The sequence below is a fragment of the Dinoponera quadriceps genome, unplaced genomic scaffold (assembly GCF_001313825.1).
Source record: "Dinoponera quadriceps isolate SergipeBrazil2010 unplaced genomic scaffold, ASM131382v1 scaffold1432, whole genome shotgun sequence".
NCBI lineage: Eukaryota > Metazoa > Arthropoda > Insecta > Hymenoptera > Formicidae > Dinoponera > Dinoponera quadriceps.
Window position 1 is genome coordinate 265755 of NW_014555637.1, and position 22226 is coordinate 287980.

The 22226-nt window shown below is 41.6% G+C and overlaps 2 protein-coding genes across 5 annotated transcripts in view; one reads left to right on the plus strand and one right to left on the minus strand.

Moving 5' to 3' along the window:
- Positions 1-7291, plus strand: part of LOC106744935 (matrix metalloproteinase-14) — a 36156-nt gene extending 28865 nt beyond the window's left edge. Inside the window, exons 5-10 of one of the 4 annotated variants that reach the window (XM_014620106.1) lie at positions 434-736; positions 862-1024; positions 1122-1258; positions 1396-1716; positions 2332-2524; positions 6572-7291. In XM_014620106.1, coding sequence (XP_014475592.1) covers positions 434-736; positions 862-1024; positions 1122-1258; positions 1396-1716; positions 2332-2524; positions 6572-6726 — 1272 coding nt within the window. In that variant the 3' untranslated portion in view covers positions 6727-7291. Of the gene's footprint in view, positions 1-433; positions 737-861; positions 1025-1121; positions 1259-1395; positions 1717-2331; positions 2525-6280 lie in introns of all 4 variants that reach the window. The other 3 variants (XM_014620107.1, XM_014620108.1, XM_014620109.1) reach the window with 3 other exon arrangements.
- Positions 7292-10628: 3337 nt separating this feature from the next.
- Positions 10629-12576, minus strand: LOC106744914 (O-glucosyltransferase rumi homolog). The gene is made up of 6 exons (XM_014620052.1): positions 12363-12576; positions 12057-12228; positions 11774-11975; positions 11370-11648; positions 11008-11240; positions 10629-10908 (listed from the first exon to the last, which is right to left on the minus strand). The coding sequence occupies exons 1-6, from the start codon at positions 12499-12501 to the stop codon at positions 10710-10712; spliced, it is 1224 nt and encodes a 407-aa protein (XP_014475538.1). The 5' UTR covers positions 12502-12576; the 3' UTR covers positions 10629-10709.
- Between the last annotated feature and the right edge of the window lie 9650 nt (positions 12577-22226).

The following is a 22226-nucleotide window of genomic DNA, read 5'->3' on the forward strand; positions in this document are numbered from 1 at the left end:
CATGGCTCACTCTAGTGGGACAACAACCTTTGCGTTCAAACAAAATGATATTTGACATTAATCGTGCACTTTGGGGCCATTATAGATCCCAGTCGATTCATATTTCTATCGCGTTTTTTTTTACATTTTCAATAAGTAAAATATTTAAGTGAAAAAAAGAAAAACATTCATTCTTTTACATGACTCTATTCTATAGACTTCAAAGTATATTCAAGATTTTCTACAAATTTTTATTAGCATTTTTACAGACTTTAAATAAGCGACACAAGTGGCCCCAGTTATTTAAGGCGCCAAAAAGCTGTGTACACGATTGGTATTAAATTATGTTGTTTACATTGAACAAACCCAAGTCAAGCAAGCGTGTGTACCAAATCGGCAGAAACCTTTTTCTCTGTGCACAACATTTCTCTAAGAGGGAGGGGGATTGTTTTAGGTACACATCGAAATCAGATTCGAAATAGGCGAACACGGTGACGGTGATCCTTTCGACGGGCCAGGTGGTACCTTGGCGCACGCTTACTTCCCCGTGTACGGGGGCGACGCTCACTTCGACGACTCCGAGCGATGGACCATCAAAAGCTACCGCGGCACCAACCTCTTCCAGGTTGCCGCGCACGAATTCGGACACTCGCTCGGCCTGAGCCACAGCGACGTCAAGAGCGCCCTGATGGCGCCCTTCTACCGCGGTTACGATCCTCATTTTACCTTGGATCGCGACGATATCGACGCTATTCAGGTACATAAACCCGACGAATTATATTCGAACGTGGATGTGATTCGTCTTCAACGGCGAATATTGCGAAAAAGATATCTTTGTGGCTTCTGACTTAAAAATATAAAAAAACATGAAAATCATTTCAGGCTTTGTACGGAAAGAAGACTAACCAGGGAGGAGGAGGAGGAGGGGGTCGAGGGACGACATCGCGGCCGTCACCGCCTGCCGAAGAGGATCCCGAATTGTGCAAAGACCCGAAGATCGACGCGATGTTCAACTCCAAGGACGGCGAGACGTTCGTGTTCAAAGGTAGGCACGTGAGCTACGGTTTCTCGAAAATTTCGACTCGGGCAATCGACAAGACAAGACGACGAGTATTGGGATACTGAGACTATGAAACCTCCAGGTAAATACTACTGGAAATTGACGGACAACGGTGTCGCCAGTGGTTACCCCAGACGCATCAGCAGCACCTGGAAGGAGCTTCCGTCGAACATAGACGCCGCGTTCACGTATCGAAACGGCAAGACTTACTTCTTCAAGGTGATTAAACTTACTTCTGGGGGATACTTGAGAAAGGGGTTTATCATGAAAATAAGTCAACCCCGATTTCTCTCGTCAGCCTGTGTGCCAACTCCAGCCAAATTCAGATCTGTGCTAACTGTGAATTTTCGTCACAGGGCTCGCAATACTGGAGGTACATCAACACGACCATGGACGGCGACTACCCGAAAGAGATCAGCGACGGTTTCACCGGCATCCCCGATCACATCGACGCCGCCACTGTGTGGACCGGGAACGGCAAAATCTACTTCTACAAAGGAACGAAATTCTGGCGCTTCGACCCAGCATCGAAGCCACCGGTGAGGAGCAGCTATCCCAAGCTGATCAAGAACTGGCAGGGTATACCAGATCACGTCAACGCCGCAGTGACCTACAAGGGCTACACTTATTTCTTCCAAGACAACGCCTACTACCGATTCAACGACCGAACGTTCTCCGTAAGTGACACAGTGGATATTCTCTTTTCAGCTTTAGCAATAAAGCGGACGGCACGTAGAAAAACGCAAACGACGCACAAATTGATCAATCACGGTCGATTATTCCTCGGACGTAAGGAGTATAATCGACTGTGATTGATCAATTTACTTACTGCTTACGTCTTCCTGTAAGCCATGGCCCTAATTGTTTTTTTCTCCCGACCATGCGTGACGACGGCTACATTTTGACAATAGAAAGTCGCGTCGTGCTCGACGCAATGTTGCAATAATGTAATAATAACAAACACCTTCTCCCTTATTCTCTCTTTCGTATCATGCTCCAAATTACGGGGCGTTTTAATTATCTTTATACAGAAACGAGAAATTTATTGCTATATTATATATATATATATATATATGTAATAAATATTATACAAAACTCACACTTTCTCTTAAAAAACATACATATGTCTATATAAGTATATATAAATATATTTTATATAGACTTATAAAATATGTATTTTTTAAATATAATCGAAAGAGAGAGAGAGAGGGAGAGGGGGGGACGAAATTCTATAAAAAAGTAATATTACGCGTATAAATTACTTATGTGTAAAATAATAATTTCTGACTCAGGTGGACAGCGCTGATCCCGCCTTCCCACGTTCGACGGCGTATTGGTGGTTCGGCTGCAAGTCCGCCAACAGAGGGACGCTAGGTAATGAGCTTTGGCCATTCAATTTTGCCAGCAATCTGGACGTAGCTGACGGTGGCATGTACAGCGATTACGGTAGTCATGACAACGTCGGCGACATCATTTTAGACGCAGGTACAAAACCTTGATGGAATCCTGCCTAGCCTCGCAGAAACGTATCCACTGTCCGCTGACACTGCCGCGGAAGAACGGAAATCACGCCGGCGTCTTTTTTTCCGCAAAACTTTCCGAACGTTGGTCTTCAGCGCGTTTACCCTAATCACTATTACCATGATCGCGCTAATTGCCGTTGATTCAGAACGTAATGCAACAATGTTCCGAGAAGGTTGAGGTGAATAAGTTTCCGCGAATCGACGATGAATTGCGCATCCGTTTAAATTTAATACCCCGTGTCGCGACAGTGGATAACCTAGTAGTGTAATCTCGCTCGTTCTACTTCGTTGGAAATAATCCACGTGGAAACAAATAATCCGCTTGTACGGCAGAGGCAGGCAGGAACCGAGAGATTAAAAACTTTGGTGTCTCGTGCACCTGGCTACTACGATACTCTGGGGCTATCACGCATCGCGAATAGACTTGTGTGCACGCAATACTTTCGGTTGGAGAAAACGTCGATCTCTCGAAATTAGCCGCAATACGTAATAATACAGACGCGACGTGATGTTGCAACGAGCCGGGTCCAAATTAGAACGTATGTTGTAATCTGTCCTCAATAATATTATGAGAATCGCTATTCAAACGGCTCTTCCACATATCCCGTGCATTTTATCGAGCCGCGGATCGCTAAAATCGGATGTGACGCAACGCGTGTGTTTGACAGCACAATAAAAATGTAACATATATTTCGAATACTACCAAATGTGTCACATAATTCGAGTATCCTATCAGGAACGGACGTTGCGAAACGATCGGAATTAAACGGAACGTCGGAACACGAAGTAATGCCTGCACAATTGGTCTGAATGTAAAAAGAAACAAAGAAACGACTTCTCGAGGGTGACAGTCGTCGTTATTTTGGGGACTCCGAACACAGCGAGATGGCACCGCTCACACCACTAACGAAGCGTGCTCGGATTTTGAGAAAACGTACACGTAACTCTACTAATCCGTCTTCTAAAAATGAGTAGCACATGAAACGCACGTAAAACACTAATTTACTAACATCATAACATTATCACTCCTCGCCGTTTACTCTAACCATGTGATCGTCAATCATCGTCATCGTGGGCTCGCAGGACGAAGGCTCCCTTTTTATGATTTTTACCTCAGATCCGATCGAAATCATTTTCTATTCGTGACGGACCATCCATTATCTCTACGCTCCGAGTGTCCAAGTTGATATTTTCACGCGTCGTTGGTAATCTCGCGAAGTAGCGAAGCCCGCAAAGTATTTATTAGCCAGGCGGCGGGTGTGAGCCGAGTTTTGTTTACGAAAAACGCCGACGTTGAGAAGTAAGAGACGGTGATCGCGCGAGAGATCTCCTCGTGTGTCACCTTCGCCGCATCCAGTTTGCAGACAAGAGTAAATATTCTACTAGGAATAAGAGAATCTTTTCCATCTTTTCCCATTTTCATTTTCATCTCTCGCTTGGCACGGACGGCTCTCGTTCAGCACTGTACGGTTGTGGTCTCGTGTACTGCGCCTTTTCATTCTGCGTCGCTCTCTTTTTCTCTCTCTCTCTCTCTCTCTCTCTCTCTCTGTACTCTCACCGGTAGACACGGTACATTGTGGAACGCGCGCGAAACTTCATTCAGCATGAGTAGTCTCTCCTATGCCTTGCATCATCGCACGCATTTAATCGATACTCACACCATATATGGGTTGTACCAAAATTAGAATCATAGCACACAAAAGAACGTGACAAGTAGTCTTTCACGAAACTGTGCAAGACTGGCAAAGTTGCGTCGAGAACTCTCGATTAGCCGAGACTCGCCGTTTATGAAAATCCTACCGCTTGTGGCCGGATTTCTATCAATCCGCGATTGAAACTTGACCCGAGTTTAAACTTTCTTCAAACGAAGCAGACTCAAACTCGGGTTAAATTTTAATCGACGTTGGTGGGAAGGGGCTTTGAATATCTTTTTGTGTGCTACGTGCCTCACACGCTTCACCACCGGCATACGCGTCCACCTCAAAATTCGTACACATACGAGAGAACGCGCGCACCTGCACGCGAGCGCGAAACAAGGAAGTGCATGAGTAATCACCGCTGCCGTTGGCAGTTGCGTTGTTTGGAACTTAATCTGTCATAAAAGTGTGGTCTCGACTCGCCCCTTTCTAACAATACCAACTGACCTCCTTTTACGGGAGACCCCCCTCCGCCCTTACCTCTCTGTCCTGGTATTCATTCTCTTTTTTTACAAATTCTTGGTTTTACATTTGTAGCACCCCCCCCCCCTCCATTGTGAACACTCGTTTTATGCGCACGCGTTGATTTAATTTTTTCACGTATACACTCCCACACACACGTCCTCGTTGCACGACTATTTGATTTCAAAGTGTCCCGTGTGATTAGATCCTCTACGGAGGATTCAATTCATTTAATTCTCTGGAAACATGGCATGCACTGGTTCTAAGTTGCACAATCTTTTCCCCCTTTTTCCCCCTCTGGGTCATCGACCAGGTTCAAATGTGGGACAATGCACGATGATAATTTCTTAACCTTAGATCCTGATAAGTTTTAAGTTTTGTCTTTATGTTCTCCTTCTCGTTACTGACGTGCTCTTCACCTTGATTATTCTCAATCCGGGAAAAAATGTCTCATATATAATTATGTATAGAATATGTCGATATATAAAAATATATAATTATATATTAATATATATATTTATATATAATCATATATAACTGTATCGCCCCACTTCATATATAATTATGTATTTTTATACATTGACATATTCGTATACATGGCGCCTTATATATAACTATATACAATTATATATAATTATATTTAATTATATATGGGCAATTTTTCCCCGGATACTTTACTGTGATCGTCGATTAATTAGAAATCTATGAGAAAAGCCGTAAAAGACCATAAAGCTCCTATCTAAAAGATTTAATATATATTTTACGATGTACAAACTTGGTACTTCTGTAACTTGTAACTTTGACACGCTCATTTCTTGTTTATTTTAATTGAATACACATAAAGTTTCGTTATTAAATTTACAATATAAATTTTGAAATCTTTTTTTAAATTTACAATGACAAAAAGCTATACCGTATGAAAAATATATAGTTCCTAGATAAAATTAATTTCGATTCTTGTGGTAAACGTTTTATGTATATTTATGATATTTTACATTGGCAATTGTCTTCACAAGGAAAAAACGATTCAGAGACAAGACACAAGGAACTTATATTTCATGAAAATTTAATCTCAATCGAAACTCACGGCGTGCTCTTTTTTTACTTATATTCGATATAACGCTCTAACATATAATTCCGTATTAAAAAATTATTTACACCAATTTATTCAGCAATACACGGTGCGCCAAGAGTTCCAACGAAACGGCTTTTCTCTGCAGCGACGGCCCCATATTCGTTGTAACATACGAATTTTGTACTATTACTTCTGTTCGGCCATCTTGACAAAAATGTTTGAAGTTTCATCTACGATTCTATAATCAGACAGCCATCTTCGATGCTGTCATTGCTCATTGTCATTTTCAAATATACGTGATGAACACGTACGTACAAGTATCAGCATATGAAATGAGAATCGTGCATTCGTGCAATAGAGCTAAATACGTACGACGAAACGGAGCTTGTCGCTCGATCACGACAAAATTCGAGAAGGAGACTCACCTCACGAACGCAGGTCGATCCGACCGCCCGCATTAACCGGGAGCAATCGCCTTTTCCAGAGGACAACAATGTACACTCCGAATTCGGGAGAAAGTGAGCGAGACCGAAAACGGCCCACGCGACCGGCATAATACCGTGCCAAAAAAACCCCGTATTTTACGCGCAGAAAACCAAATAAAAGTTCCAAACAACAGCGACGAACGAGAACGGCGGCGGCGGCAGGCTGGCGGCCCGCAACAGTACAGTTTCGCGCGTCTCTCGGACGCGCGCATGCGCACGCCCGTCCGCACAGTTCCACCGTTAGTGACAGAAAGCGTCACACCACCACGATTCAAATTTGAACTCGACAGGAGGCACCGACGAGCTCGTCACGTCGTCGAACCACAATCGCGCGGGCTCCGGGGCGACGGCGACCTTCGGGGGCCAGTCGGAAAGGGCATGGCAGCTGCAACTTGTGCTCAGCATCGTAACGACGATCATCGCGAGGTTCGTCATCTCCACGTAAAGGACGGCGCCCGACGTTCCAGCGACTTATCGATTGCTCGTCTCGATCTCGAAGCAACCGAGTGGCAATATCGAGTCGACGCGCGCGCGCAAGTTGACGCGAAAGCATCGACGGCGATACCGACTCCGTTCGAGGATACGACGTAAACGTCGCCACGACGAAGGACGTCTCTGTCGCGCCAACGACGCGATCGTTGGAAGAAAAGAACGTATCGAATGTCGCCGATGCAGCAGTCTAAATGTTTAGGGATTCGCGCGTCTCTGCGCAATTAAGTATAGATAGCTAGGAAATTACGACGACGAGCTGTGTTCTCGCTAGTGCTGCCCCCTGTCCTTTCAACCGCGTGCTGCGAGAGCGCGTCGTTTGAAAATGACTCGCGCGCGAATCGTAGTGTAGTCACACTCCTTCGACGTCGGTTCTTCTTAACCGTGAAACAAGATGAATGTGAATGTGAAGTTTGGCGAGAGAAACTGAGAAGGAGGAAACCCGCGGGAGAAATGTCTTATATGTATAATTGTAATTGTATATTAATATATATATTTATATGTAATCATATATAGCTGTATCGCCACTTCGTATATAATTATATATTTTTATATATGGATATATCCTATATATATACATATATGACGCCTTATATATATAATTATATATAATTATATCTAATTATATATAGAAAATTTTCTCCCGGGAAAGCACGGTTAAGAAGAAGAGACCTTCGAATTCGCACGTTTGTTCATGAAAGCGTGTGTATTATATTTTCGAATAACGTTCCCAAGTTTCACGCAGCAACGTAACACAGGACCCCTCTACACTGCCTATTTATTCGCGTGTCCACCAAGTTGCGAAGACTTCGATGTTACAAAGGCACTCACCGATTTCTCGAGACCCGACCGTGCGATTGTTATCATATGAGATGTACACGAGATGGCACATCTTAGGATTCATATCGAGACATCGCGACAGTTGAATGATTAGAAATATAGCCGGATCAGATTCTTGACTGACAATATCGTCAAAGAAACACTTGTTGATTAATGATGACGTTACGTGAGTATTATAGATCCTGCTGCCTGCGTAAATACCAAAATATCTTGCGTATGATACGAAATAATCTTTTGCATATTACTCCTCTGTATATTATTTTCTCTTCAGTGTCTAATCGTTCGCATTCGTTCGTACGGATATATATGAATTATCTATAGTACTCATGTCACACCAGAACTATGTTTACGATTACGCTAGAATAATTGTTATCTTTATGTGCAAGTGCCTTAGAAAATATTTTTGTAATTTATACGCTAAGGAAGATTGTACACATGTCACACATGTCTGTCCAAGAGCAGCTTTCTCCATATGTATACCACTTCAAATCGTCGAACGTCCGGTATCTCCTTCGCCACGCGACGTTACGTTTGAAGAGAATTATCTCCCGGTCGTTTTTATATATAAACGCTTCCATCGCGATTTCCCAGTATAATAGCTTGTTTGTCGGATAATTTTATACGCAACTACTTGTAGCTAGTATTGTCGACATAATTGTACGCAAGTTGTCAGACCGACTTCTGACAACAATGGTGCTGTGTGCGAGAATTTATATATACCGTTCTTATGTATAAAGCGTTAGATTCTAGAACGTACAAGATGGAAGTGCACTTCGAAACGCGTCTCAGAGGGGACGCATCTTCTCTGGCAGGGGGAAATATTTTCGAGGAAAGATTACACGCGTTGAGAATCGTCTTCGCTGTATCCCAGTATTAACAGATGTCCAAAACGTTGTTAATACTCTCACTTGGTATTTTCTTACATTTTGAAACGTATCTTAGTGGTGTAATACCGTAAGTGTTTGACCAGTACTTAATTGTTAAGGATTACGTAGTCTCAAGTGCTATCAGAGTACAGAAAGAAAGGCCTCGTACCGTCGATATTTATTGAATGGTATATCCGCAGAGAACAGCAATTTATTTTCTACACTACTTTGCTTTGAATTAATTCAATGTAACACATTAACGATATGCAGTTCTGGGGAGGAGAGATGCAACAATCGAATAATACAAATAAATCTAATCGTACAAAGCCTTTCTTCATGTCACTACTGATGTCAGGGTGTTAATGATTCATATTGAAACTTGCCACGCTACTGCGTCGTGCCCTGAATAAAATCTCTATTGTATTATATTTTTCATTGTCATACAAATAGTATTAATAAATACGTACGTTTATTTTAATCATACGATATCCTTAGTTCGATATCATCATATTTGCAAATCTTGCGAATTCCAAATTATCCAATAATACCGACTTTAATATCAACCGAACCCAGGAAAGAAAAAATCATATATAGAATTTGCCCATATATGACTATATATTAGGTCTAGTAAAAAGTAATCCATTATTTTTCCAATAGAGGGCTTTACTAATCTGTATCTCGCGTTGTATAAGTCCGATAGGATTACGCCAGATGGCGTTAGAAAGATAAGATTTCGTACTAAAAAAAACCTCTCAGACAGTTTTGTGATTGCTTGACTCAATATTGTTTGAGCGCGCATCAAAGATGGACACCAGCAAAGAGAAAATACGCCATATTTTACAGTTTTTTTTCGATAAAGGCGAAAACGCAAGCCAGGCGGCTAAAAATGTGAATAATGTTTATGGTTCTGATACTGTAAGCGCCAATCACGCGCAATTTTGGTTTCGTCGATTCAGTTCCGGTAATTTTGATGTCAAAGATGCACCACGCTCCGGGAGGCCAATTGTCGAAAATGTTGATAAAATAATGGAAATCGTCGAGTCCGACCGTCATGTAAGCACCGTTTCGATTGCCAAGGAGTTAAACATTGCACAAAAAACCGTTTGGAACCATTTAAATGAGGCTGGATTCAAAAAGAAGCTCGATGTGTGGGTGCCACACGAGTTAACGCAAAAAAACCTCATGGATCGAATTTCCATCTGCGAATCGCTGCTGAATCGCAACAAAATCGATCCATTTCTGAAGCGGATGGTTACTGGTGATGAAAAGTGGGTCAATTACGACAACGTCAAGCGAAAACGATCGTGGTCGAATCGCGATGAGCCGGCGCAAACGGTGGCCAAGCCAGGGTTGACGGTCAGGAAGATTTTGCTGTGTATTTGGTGGGATTGGCAGGGAATTATCTACTATGAGCTGCTCCCCTACGGCCAAACTCTTAATTCCGACCTGTACTGTCAACAATTGGACCGTCTGAAGGAAGCAATCGCCCAGAAGCGGCCAGCTTTGGCCAATAGGAGAGGAATTGTGTTCCATCAGGATAACGCCAGGTCACACTCATCGATAGTGACTCGCCAGAAGCTCCGGGAGTTTGGTTGGGAGGTTCTTTTGCATCCACCTTATAGTCCGGACCTGGCACCAAGTGATTACCACCTGTTCCTGTCTATGGCGAATTTTTTTGCTGGTGAAAAATTCGCCTCAAGAGAAGCTTGTGAAAATCGACTTTCCGAGTTATTTGCCAATAGGGACGAGGGTTTCTATGAGAGAGGCATAATGAAATTACCTTCGAAATGGCAACAAGTTATCGAACAAAACGGTGCATATTTGACCTAAATCGGATCATTGTAACTATGTTAAATAAAGCCTCCAATTTGATACAAAAATAATGGATTACTTTTTACTAGACCTTATATAATCAAATACGTCCACAACGAAAAAATATTGTTGTTTACAAATTATATGCAAATATAATCGAAGTAAATGCTTCTGGCCATTTGTGCTTCTGACAGCATATGATATCGACATTTAATTAAATGACGTAACATCATTATTTTCGCATAGATATGATCATATATTGTAACCACATATATGGGCAAAATCCATATATGATTTTATATAATCATATATAATCATATATAATCATTTTTCCCCGGGAAGAAATATCAGTTATACGAAGTAACTGTAAATATATATATTTACAGATGCATTTATATTTACAAAAAGAGTATATATATATTTACCGTCCTTTACCGATTTTTATGAGATCACTCTTTAATACTGGTTTATACTCGAAGAGTTTACTGTAACTTTTCAGGAGCTGTTTCCAATAATATGTAACGTCCGACATTCGCAAGTTATTCCATATAAAGTCCCTTCCGCGATCCGCGATCTTCTTAGCTAAATCATCATTGTCTATCACGAATGTGATTAAATCCCTGAAAACATAATAAAATTAATTCGGGAATAACTTAATAAAGATACGAATTACCATATATAACAATTAACTATAACGTTATTATTAACTATTATCTTACTCCAACTCTTTCTGATCTGCGTGTCTGGAAACGGGTATATAGTGTATCCACGGTTTCATGGCATCGTAATAGAATTCGGTCCATTCGTCGCCGACATGAAAGACCAACGATCGGCACAAAAACAAATGCTTGTGCCGAAATGAAGCTGCCACACCTCGGAAATTGAATAAGTATTTATACGCGCAATGCGACTCCAAGGACACCACCGATGCTGGCTCCCGGTGCAGAGTATCCTGAAATAAAAATTCAACCTTATAATGACGCAAGTTTATTAACATAATTAAATGACTAATAATTCGATGCGAAGTATAATTAATAATTTAGTAAAGTTAATGAATAAATCAGTGGAAATGTGATAATACCTCATTAGACTTCCATGCTTGGTTTTTAGTGTATTGAGCATCTACCAAGTAAGACTTATTTCGGCTCAACAGAATCAAATTGTCACGTTCCGAACTTGTTCGGGATCCACGAAAGAACCCTTTGCTCTCTTTCCTCTCCCATGGGGTTTCCATGTTTGCCTTATTTAGAGATTTACGATGTTGATCCCATCTGCCGAGGCCACGAGGATACAATGAGATAGCTGGACCGCCTTCCCAAAATGCCCATGCTGGATACATAATATCATAATACTGTGGTGTCTATAAATACATTTTCCAAACTGCTCAACTTTCGCTAAACTTACATCAAATATATAATTTATAATTGTATAAAAATCTATTCTCACAGCAAAAGCTTCGGAATTGATAACAAAACCATCGCTTACCTTACTGAATGAAAAAATGGGCAGGGGGTTTCCAAAGTATTCACTAGATTGGGGATAATCTCTAGTATTTATAACTAAATCCATATCTGATAAATTAGCGATTACTTTTAAAAGGAAATGTTCAATTCCAGCACATCTGGATGGAAACATACAGTCTTTCTCTCTGTATAATGTACCCTTAATTAGTTGGTAAAATGTACCTCTGCAATTGTACAAAGTTTCAGTTTAAATAACAGACAGAAGACAAGTATATTAATAACAAAGAACTATATGCTATGGATACCTGGTTTTAGCGGCATTTATCATCTCTTCATTTATGCCTTTCTTCTTAAAAGGCCTTAAGTCTCGCAAGATGACGTATTTAAAACACTCGTGCTTTGTGTTATTGCATTCTTTGTAGTTTTTTTCTGCATCTCGAATTGTTGTAAGATACTTTTGATATTTTTCATTTATTGCTAATGACAAACAAGAGGGATATATAGTAGAGATTTTATATCGTCATACCGCATTGTATATACAGGTATTGTAAAATTATGGAAGATTAAGTTTTTAAGTTTGTTAATGTACATAGGTTGCAAGAGCAACATACCTTTTGTGTACATGAACGGTTTCCCGGCGTCAGTTTCACTTTCTTGACAGGACTCTGCATCGCGTGCGGAACAGTATTCCTCTTGGCTCAATCCACCGACAAGAACAGTCAAGAGGATGATCGAAACTGAGACTGACATATTTGGTTAAAAAGAGAGCCAGCGATCGCGAAAATGACAAATTACAAACACAGCCATCAGCCGCTCTTCCGCAAAGTGGTCGTCCCAACTGGCGACACCTAGAAAAATGTGAAGAAAGCGGAAACTACGATCGCATCGAGTACAGGCGTCGATTCTATTAATCGTTGATAATCGTTGATGCTAAGATATCTCGACGTGGCAGTAGATGTCAGCACTTAGTCCCTCTAGTGAACGACGTATAATTGCGTTTCCGGTTCTTTTTAACTGTATTTCTCGTAGTTGCTTGCAATCTACCCTTTCCTTCTCTTTTCGGCCGAATCTTAAAGGTATGTATACCTTTGTGTATTTCACAGTGTATTTCATTCATTGTGTATTTGATTCAACATATAAAATTTGAGATACATCATTCAAGGAACGGAATGTGATACAACGAGCTACTGAAAAGAACAAATCTTTAAATATGTATCTCTTTCAAGATACGACCCATGTATGAGAACGTTATTTCAAATATAGCCGAGTTACACGAAACCTGGTTTCAAATATTAAATATTAACGAGTCATATATTAGTCGGGAAAGAAAGATTATATATAATCATATAAAATTATATACAATTATATATAATCATATATAATTGATATATGAATTTTGCCTTTATATGGCTATATATATATAATTATATATGTCCATACGAAATCAAAATACAGTCGAGTGAAAAGCGGAAGGAATATTTTGATTGAATTAAGTGTTTACACTGCGAACAACCATAAACATAAGCATTTACTTCAATTATATTTGTATAACGTATTTTTTAAATGTAGAACATGTATAATTATACATATATGATTATATATGGACATGATTACATATAAACAAGATTCATATATAATCATTTTTCCCAGGCGGATAACACAAGAAGTCGCAGAATCATCCGGAGCGCGTTCTCAGGACGTTTCGTGCTATTTAGGATTTATATCGTGTGAATAATTATCACTTAATCGCAACAAAGAGCTACGTTATCTTATTTTAATAACGCGACTTGTATTAAAATTAATAGATTGTTAATAGTCGATGAACGCTATTATGGAGCCGTTTTTCGAAACGTTCAAAAGAACGGACCGTTAACGATTTGATACGTTTACACGCCCGAAGACGGAAGACAATTGAACAGTGCTGGGAACGGAAATCTAATGGGGAAACGATAAGATCCCCTTTTCCTCACTTTCTTGACTCTCGTTGCGATCGGCTTTTGTTTACACCGTGGAGAGTAAGTGCCGCGCATAAATTGTTTTAAATGATCTCGCAGTTTCTCCGTTTTCATTATACATATATGATTCGACACAAGCAATAATAGTATTATACTCATTAATAATAGCGTTGGAATGTTATATTACTCTTTATGAATATGAAACTATCTCTTCATGTCCCATTCTTATTTGTATCTGTTCTTTTGTGGTTCATTACTTGTAACTTAATACTCGTGAATTTCTACCGATTGTCACGAAGGGACAGGTGCAACAGGTGCGAGCACGATCGTTCGCTTAGCACACACACTACATGCTTGCGTCGCTTCTCAATCGGACAAGCCTTTTTATCGGATGCATCCGCATGACTTTCAACCTTTAAACTTTGACAACGGATCATCTTACCCCTTTTTATGAAGTTTCAGTATCAGGATCGCGGAGGTAAATAGAGATAATATCGGTTTAAGTCGTTAATAAATTTCCGGCACAAAGAGATATAGCTAATACACAACTCGGACAACACGATATCCAAAATCGGGACATAAGACGTCTTACTTACAGACATCTTTTAAAACGTCTTAAAGTCGTCCCGATTTTAGACATTCTGCTTTCCAGGATGTATTCCCTTGTATTTCTATTGTACAATATTTCACTGAGGAATCAATCTGGAAAAGCACGAAACACTGTTACGAACGCCTTATTTTATGAAAGGAAACATAAGGAAAGAAAAAAAACGGAAGCTACTTATATCGCTGAACTCAATAATTCAAAGGAATCGAGTCGAGCGCGTCGTAATTACAGAAGCCAAGTGCAGCTCAAAGTCGCGTTATTCGTCGCGTTATCGCAAGAGCGATCGCGAGTACAAAGGGGAAAATTTGCGATAATCATAATCTCTTCGGCGGCGCCGATGGCCGGATAATGATTATGGCAAAGCCTCAGCGGGCTTCAAGCGGAGGCAGAGGAACAATGGCCGCGAGAGGATCGTCCTACTTACGCAATTCTTAGATATTCACGCAGTCCGCGTACGCTACGCACAATTATCGCTTTGTCCCTCGGTTCCGCGGCCGCCGCTTACTCGGTTCGGGGTCTCTCACGGAGTTTCTCTCCGTTTTGCAATTTTTCCCTTCGTTATCGCGATTGAGAAATCCGCCGTCAGGTTGCTTTTCCGCGAAAAGCGATCAATTATGGACGCTCACGTACGACGTGCGTACGGTCGCGTGAGAATACCGGTGCCTTCCTCTGATCTAGAAACCGCTCCTCCATGCCGCTCGCCACGATTGTTTTCCTCCTTGCAATTATAGGATACGCACCGTCCAACGACTAATCTCTTTCTCGCGATTGCGTCAAGCCGCCCCGAGTTAACCGTCTCTTTTCGAGCGCTCTCGTGTGTAGGTGACTATTTGTTGTGTTTCCAATAGAATCTCTATAATTAGAGTCCGGCTATAACTGTGATTTTGTCCAAATCCTTCGAGGGAGGGAACATGTATTCGCAATTTCTCTCTCTCTCTCTCTCTCTCTTTCTCTATCTCTCCTTAACGCAACTTACATAGAGAAAATATTGTAACAAAAATTACTACGCAAATTTCGTAATGTTGGACTATATTCGGAATTATAATTGAAATTATGACGTATGTTGTAATCTTTTGTGATATTGTACTTCATTGTACACATCACTAAAGATTATAACACATGTCATAACTTCAGTCATAATTCCGGTATGGTCCAACATTACAAAATTTACGTGGTAATATTTACTGGAATATTTGACGTTTACTACTTACTGTCAGTATACCGTGACGCGCGCTCATGTAAGTATCTAATACGGCATAGTAAAAAACATGCCGAGTGATGATAATTGTTGAAAGTTAGCGGAAGAAATGGATGGATGCGCAGCTCCATTTTGTAACAACTCGTCAACGAAAGCATAATGAAAGTGTTTCCGAGAGATCCTCGACGCCGGGCTCTGTGGGCGCAAAATGTTGATCGGGAATATCGGATACCAACGAACAATTCTTTTCTTTGCAAAGTTAAATCATAGTATAAAAAAAAGAGTCCTATAAGGGATAACCTATAAGTAATATCGTTTTTTTTCAGATTGAATAAATATCGCCATCTTGTTCGTGGACGTGATTTATTATTACATAACCTACGTACTAATTAAATTCATTGACATTTAGTGTGCTTATTGTGAAATTTTGAAAGAACAAAATATGAAATAAAATAAAATGTTGCATAAGTATCAAAAAGCCTAATATATATTCTATGATTCTATAATAATTCTATAACAAAATAAAAATAAATAACATATTAATAAAAATAATTCTGATAACGTTAATTTTATCAAATTAAATATGAGCGGGAGATGACAAAACATGGCGGAGCAATCGATGCTGGCTAGCTCACGGTCGAACATTGATTATAGGGTTTTCTAGTTTCCAACAAAAAGAAACCCGCCGGACATCTCTCTCTCTCGCGCAAGGGACACCGGAAAGGGAGCATGGGGAATCGCGAGGGCACGATTGAATCATAATAACGCAACATATCGGCGGAAGCTAATTATAATTAAATTATGGGTCGCGGCTCTTTTTTGCCTCATTCACTCGTTCGTTGAATGGGGTTTTGTGAAAGCCCCTCCGGACGGATGGGCTTCCTCCCTTCTCAGTTCCCCGCTTGGGAAGTCTGCTACCGCTTCCTACATACGTCGCCTGTGGTCCGCGACGACTTTTCTTCTAATTACGTCGCTCTACCGTGTAAATGATTTCAATGTATGACGCGGCATTAATTCTGCGGCGCCCGCGTGACGTAAATTACACTTTCCAGGCACGTTCACAGCCGGCCGATTGAAATTCACGTCTCAACACGAGCGCAAACTTCAACGTGTATCGTTGCCTTCGGGAACAGCGTGGGAAAAAAAAGGAAAAACGGTAAAAAATGCCGCTCCGGCGGAGAATTAGCGAGTTACTCGCTCAAACGTATCGCCGTATCAACGCGCGTTCATTTGTCTAATCGCTGCCAGCCTATTCCAACACACTGGGAGAAAAACTTTTGTTAATTTGACGAGACACTCGCAGCAAATAGTTTGTAGATATGGGGCAACAAATGACCCTATAATGGGAGCAAATAATTCGTACACGGAGAAAAAAAGTTTGGCTGTGTTAACCAGAAAGGAAGCAGCCAGATGTATTTTGATTGAAGGAAACAGAATGTCTGGTTATAAGAAACATAATTGGGTCATAAGAATTCTGTTTCCTTCAACCAGAACGCATTTGGTTGTTTCCCCTTCTGGTTGATGCAATCAGATCTTTTTCCCATGCGCCTTCAATTTGCTACTCTACCAAACACTTCTGTATTGGCTTGGTGATACTTTGTGAAAATAACAAATGATAATGAGCGATTAGCAACGGTAATTTTTCGACCTGTTTCCTCAACAGATCGTGAAACAACAGAACATAAAGTAACTGTTCGATCTGTTTCCCTGACTGATCTTCAAATAACAAAAGAGCTTTTGTTCTGGCAACTAAGGAATTTTTCACTCAGTGCATTTTCAATCGCCGACACTTGGTCCAATTTGCAGGATCGTGCGGACGAGTGATTCTCCGATGATTTCGTGCGACGTAAGCGGTGTAGAAACAAATAAGGAGAAGTGAGAAGGCAAGATCGTTGTGGACACAGGATACGGATCGCATACAGAGACACCGACCGTGCAAGGTGACAAATCGGCCGAGCGCGCACCTACGCACAACGTCGCACGCGGGCGTCGGAATATCGCTTCCGCTCGAGCGTGCGTGTGTGAACAGGTAAGCGGAAAAATTGGCTCGAATCGACAAAATAACTTCCGGTTGCTGGCGGAGGAGGCGAGCCAAGCAAAGCATTATGTGCCGGGTGGACCAAATACGAAGCCCGCGCGCGCGCGCGCGCGCACGTGTGTCACGTCGGTGAGCGCGCGAGAGCGCGTTCGGCGGCTTTATATTTAGAATTTAACCATCGAACAAAACCGGGAATAGAGATCAGGCCACATCCGGAACCCCGTTAGACGCGGCACGCTGGCCGGCGTGGGGACGAAGTCAGGAAGGTCGAGCCGATGGGCCAAAAACCGGGCGCGAAAAAGAATCCGTCGATCCCGTCGATAGCCGGACGCGAAAAGGGGAGGAAGGGCTCTAACGCACACGTGACGCACAATCACGCGTCGATATGAACCTGGCGTGTATTTGCAACAGCAATAATAAGTTTTAGTTGGCATAACCAAATTAACGAATTATTCGTAATTAAAGCAGAAACAATTTTGTTGTCAGGATATAAAATATTTCTGCCAAGTGAATTTGTCCTTAAGAATACCTTAATTTTGTTGTTAGAAAAAAATAGTGTTCACCTACATTTATTAATTTGTTCTTACAGCTATATATATATAATTTGTAGATTCAGCAAAATAATACAGTGAATAACAAAATTACATATTCTTCAGAAATCGTTTTGCTGTGCATACAATAATTGACCGATTTTGCTGTGACAGTATAAAATTTTCTATGCCAGAAAGTTATTTTTCTCCGTGTACAGGTAGACAAAGTAACGTCTAATCGATATGGACCGAAAACTTATTTGCAAGCATTCATTCACAAACGTTCACTATGGTATTGGGTTGATGCGAATGTTCGTTCCGTATTTTGATAAAAAATAAAAATGTACATATAATATTTATTTTTAAATACAATCAATCGATTAAATATGCATCGTTTTATCCGATGATCTGCCATCACTCCAATAGCTGCATGATCTCGCGTCCTTAAAAATCTTTTGCGGGATTGTTGAATAAAAAAACTGATGTAAAAAGGAGAGGAACTTTGAATCAATTTAACTTGAAATGTTGATCCTGTGTTAAATCTTTAATTCTGCAACACAGTAGGAGCTAAGATAGCAAAGTAGTTGTAATTCCTAATAACGCTCTCACTTTCACCCTGACGATGTTTTAAATTCTGTAATAATGTTGTATACAACGTCAAATATATAGTTCTTAATGTTTATACAACGTCATTGTTAACAATATTTGACTCGAGCATTAAAAATAATATTTCTACACTACGATTTTAACACTTAGGGATATTATATCATCGAGGTAACAGTTTAAAAACATTTATAAAACATTACGTCAAAAAGTTTGCAAAATCCGCATAAAATCAACGCTTCAAAAGATTCATTTGATACTTCTTGCTTGCTGGGTAACAAACGCCAGTATCATCAAAACAGGCTTCCATTATCCAGCAAGCAGACCAGCTAACAGTAACGCTACGACAATGTTACAATTTCCCACTCAACAATATAACTGTTACACGCAACGCATGTTATATCGCGCTTGTATTATTGAGTGAGAAATGACGACACTGATTTAACGTTACTGTCAGTTGGTGTTTACTGGGCGGTCTACAGGCCGTCTAAGTAGGCGCGAGCTATCCATAAGAGCGTCCAAAAGTAGCAGGAAAATTTCGAGTCGGGGGGGAATATTTAACATCCCACGCGCGAACGATGGGGTCGTTGAATGAAGCCGATCGATCGCGGCGGTGACGTCGAGCGGCCGCGCGCGCGAAGCGTTTTCGTCATATCACGAGAGAGATTTCCAAAGAGGGCAGAGCGCGCGCGCGCGCGTGCGCATGTCACTGTTTACCGAGGAGTGTTTACGCGCGCGCGCGCGCGCGCGTTGCTATTATAATGGCGATGTAATTGCGTTTTTCACGTGCGGAGACCGTAATCTTCACCGCGCCAGATAATAATTCATCCTAATCGTGGGAAAGGCCGCATTGGTCGCGCTCAATTTCCGTAACGTTCGCACGTCTACGAGGATCCGGCGTTGTAACGAGCGCGAAGTGCACTCAATACACGCGCGCGCACAATACGCGCGCGATACCATCGCGCGCGCGTACGTGCGAGTCTTCATCATTACTCGCGCGTCGACACACGTGCGCGCGCGTATTACGGACTCGCTTCCCCCCCGCCGGCACCGAGTTTTTATCACCCGCCTGTCCCGATCGCATGATTCACACGCGCTGTGATATATATTAGGGGTTTTCATTTTCAGGGCTTCTTGGCCTCGATACGTATTTATTAAAAAAAAAGAAAAAAAACGATATATTGTATTTCAATCAAAATATTTGCCACCGCCTGCACCAACTTTTTCTCATTTTTCCGGCAATAAGTGGATTCCACGATGCAAAAAAAAACGTATCTTTAAAAGCGACCCAATCATTGATGAATTTTTTTATTTTTTCAAAGTTTCGAAAGTATGCACTTTAAAGCGCATGTTGCAATCGGAACAAGTAATATTCAGATGGTGCAATGTCTGGAGAATACGCGGGGTGCGGAGTAAGATTTCCTATCCAACTTCCAATAACTCGTCTTTCATGGACTTAGCGAGATATGGCCTGACATTGTCGTGCAAAAGAATTACCTTACGTCTTTTATTCGTGATTAGAAATCGTTGATTATCCAATGCTTGCTTTAATTTGTGCAATTATTGTGAATAGCGATCAGCTGTAAATGTTTCATTTGGTTTTAGCAACTTGTAATACATAACACTCTCATAATTCCACCAAATATAGAATATAACCTTGTTTCCATTGCGTTATTGCGAACATTGCGTTTTGGCGTCGATTTTGATGGTTATTCTGGATCAACCCACGATATTTTCCGTTTGGCATTATCATAATATATTCATTTTTCATCGCGTCACAACTTGATACAAAAATTGCTTTTTAGTGCCTTGAAAGCAGTGAAGCGCAAGTGTTATGATGATTTTGAATACCCAACTCGAATAATTCGCGTGGAATTCATTTTCCTACCCTCTTGATATTTCCCATGGCTTTAAACGACCGTACACAGTTTGACCAATATCTAATTGTTCTACAAGTTTTCGAGCGTTTGAGTTGAATCTTCATCCAATAATGCATCTAACATCAACCTTCAACACTAACCAAAATATCTAATGTTATATACGCACATGTATATACACCTCATATAACCGAACCTGCGCAGGCAGATTTTGAGTAGAGCCTGCTATAAATTTTTGATGCCGGAAAGGCAACAAATTTTACACAGAATCTGTTCTATCTGACGATGTTGCCAAATTGCCGTCAGAATCTGGCAGAGCCTACCGACACGCTATGCCAGCAAATTGATGATGGCAGAAACCAAGCAGACCTGTAACTATCTGACAGCAGATCGGCGGCAAAAATCGAACAGACTCTGCTGCACGCAGTTTGGCAGCAGGATCTGCCACCAATCTGCCGTCAAATCATATTAGTAGCTTCTGTTGACAGAACACGATCTTCCTATACAACACAAATGTTTTACAAATGTTAAAAGAACATCTGAAGACGTCCTAGAATGTCTGAGAATATCCTCAGGACGTCTCTACGATGTCTCTTGAATATTTATGCTGAATGGCTTAATGCGGACACAGATCGCTATGATTTTGTTGTGGGTTTCTGACCCGAAATTGCTGCCGATCTCTGCTGGCATTCTGCCAACGTTCTGCTTATCGGGCACGCTACTTCACGAAAGTTCTCTTTCTCCCTCTTTTTTTCTGACTTAAAAAACCCTTCCGGATAACGTTCCTTTGTGGTGACACAATGCCCGAGGTGGCCACGTGCGAACACCGGTAGATCGTACCGCGCTGACGAGCCTACAATGGTACGCGCGACGCGGATCTCTTCTTTATCGTGGCCGCGTGTCGGTTCCCGGCTGATTCCTGGCTGAAAATCGGGGAACAAATTCCGAAGTTCTCGCCGGGCGAATCGCTTCGTTCGCCGGTTCGCCCCGAATATCTCAGTTCCCTACATCCGGTAGCGCGCCGTGTAACGTTAACGGCGCACAATGCTGCGACGAGCGCTCACTTTTCTTCGCGGAGAAAGCTCTTCATCATCTTCCTTTCCGCTTATCCTTCGTCTCCTCGCGTCTTCGCGTATGCACGATTTCGCGCGAGTCACCGGAGATCGAGTCATCCCTCTCTCTCTCTCTCTCTCTGGAGAGCTCGATCGTTTTCGCTGACGCTCGCAGATAAGAGAGCATCTCTGCGATGAGAGAAACGATGGCTACAAGCAATCGCAGCAGTTCGGAAGCAAACGCGCGAGTATCGGTTCGTCGTCCGCAGAAAGTGTCACGCGAAACACTCGCCGCTTGTCATCCTTGCCGCTCATTATGACTCGCTCCTTAACGACATTGCGCCTCCTAGAACGCAGTAATTAATAAAGATTACCATCTCCCTCTCTCTCTCTCTTTCTCTCCTGCCAGATACGCCATCTGCAGTACAGCGCAAAATTGTTCGAAATTTATCGAGCATGACGCGAAAGAGAACTCGCTTTCCCAGGAGCGCCAACGGCGTAAAACCGGCCACCACGGGAGAAAGAAGAAAAAACAAAGGAACCGGCCGAATATTCGGCGGAATCCGCCCACTCGAGAGGAGTCGTTCTCCGCTCCGCTCTCTTCGCTCCCCCCCC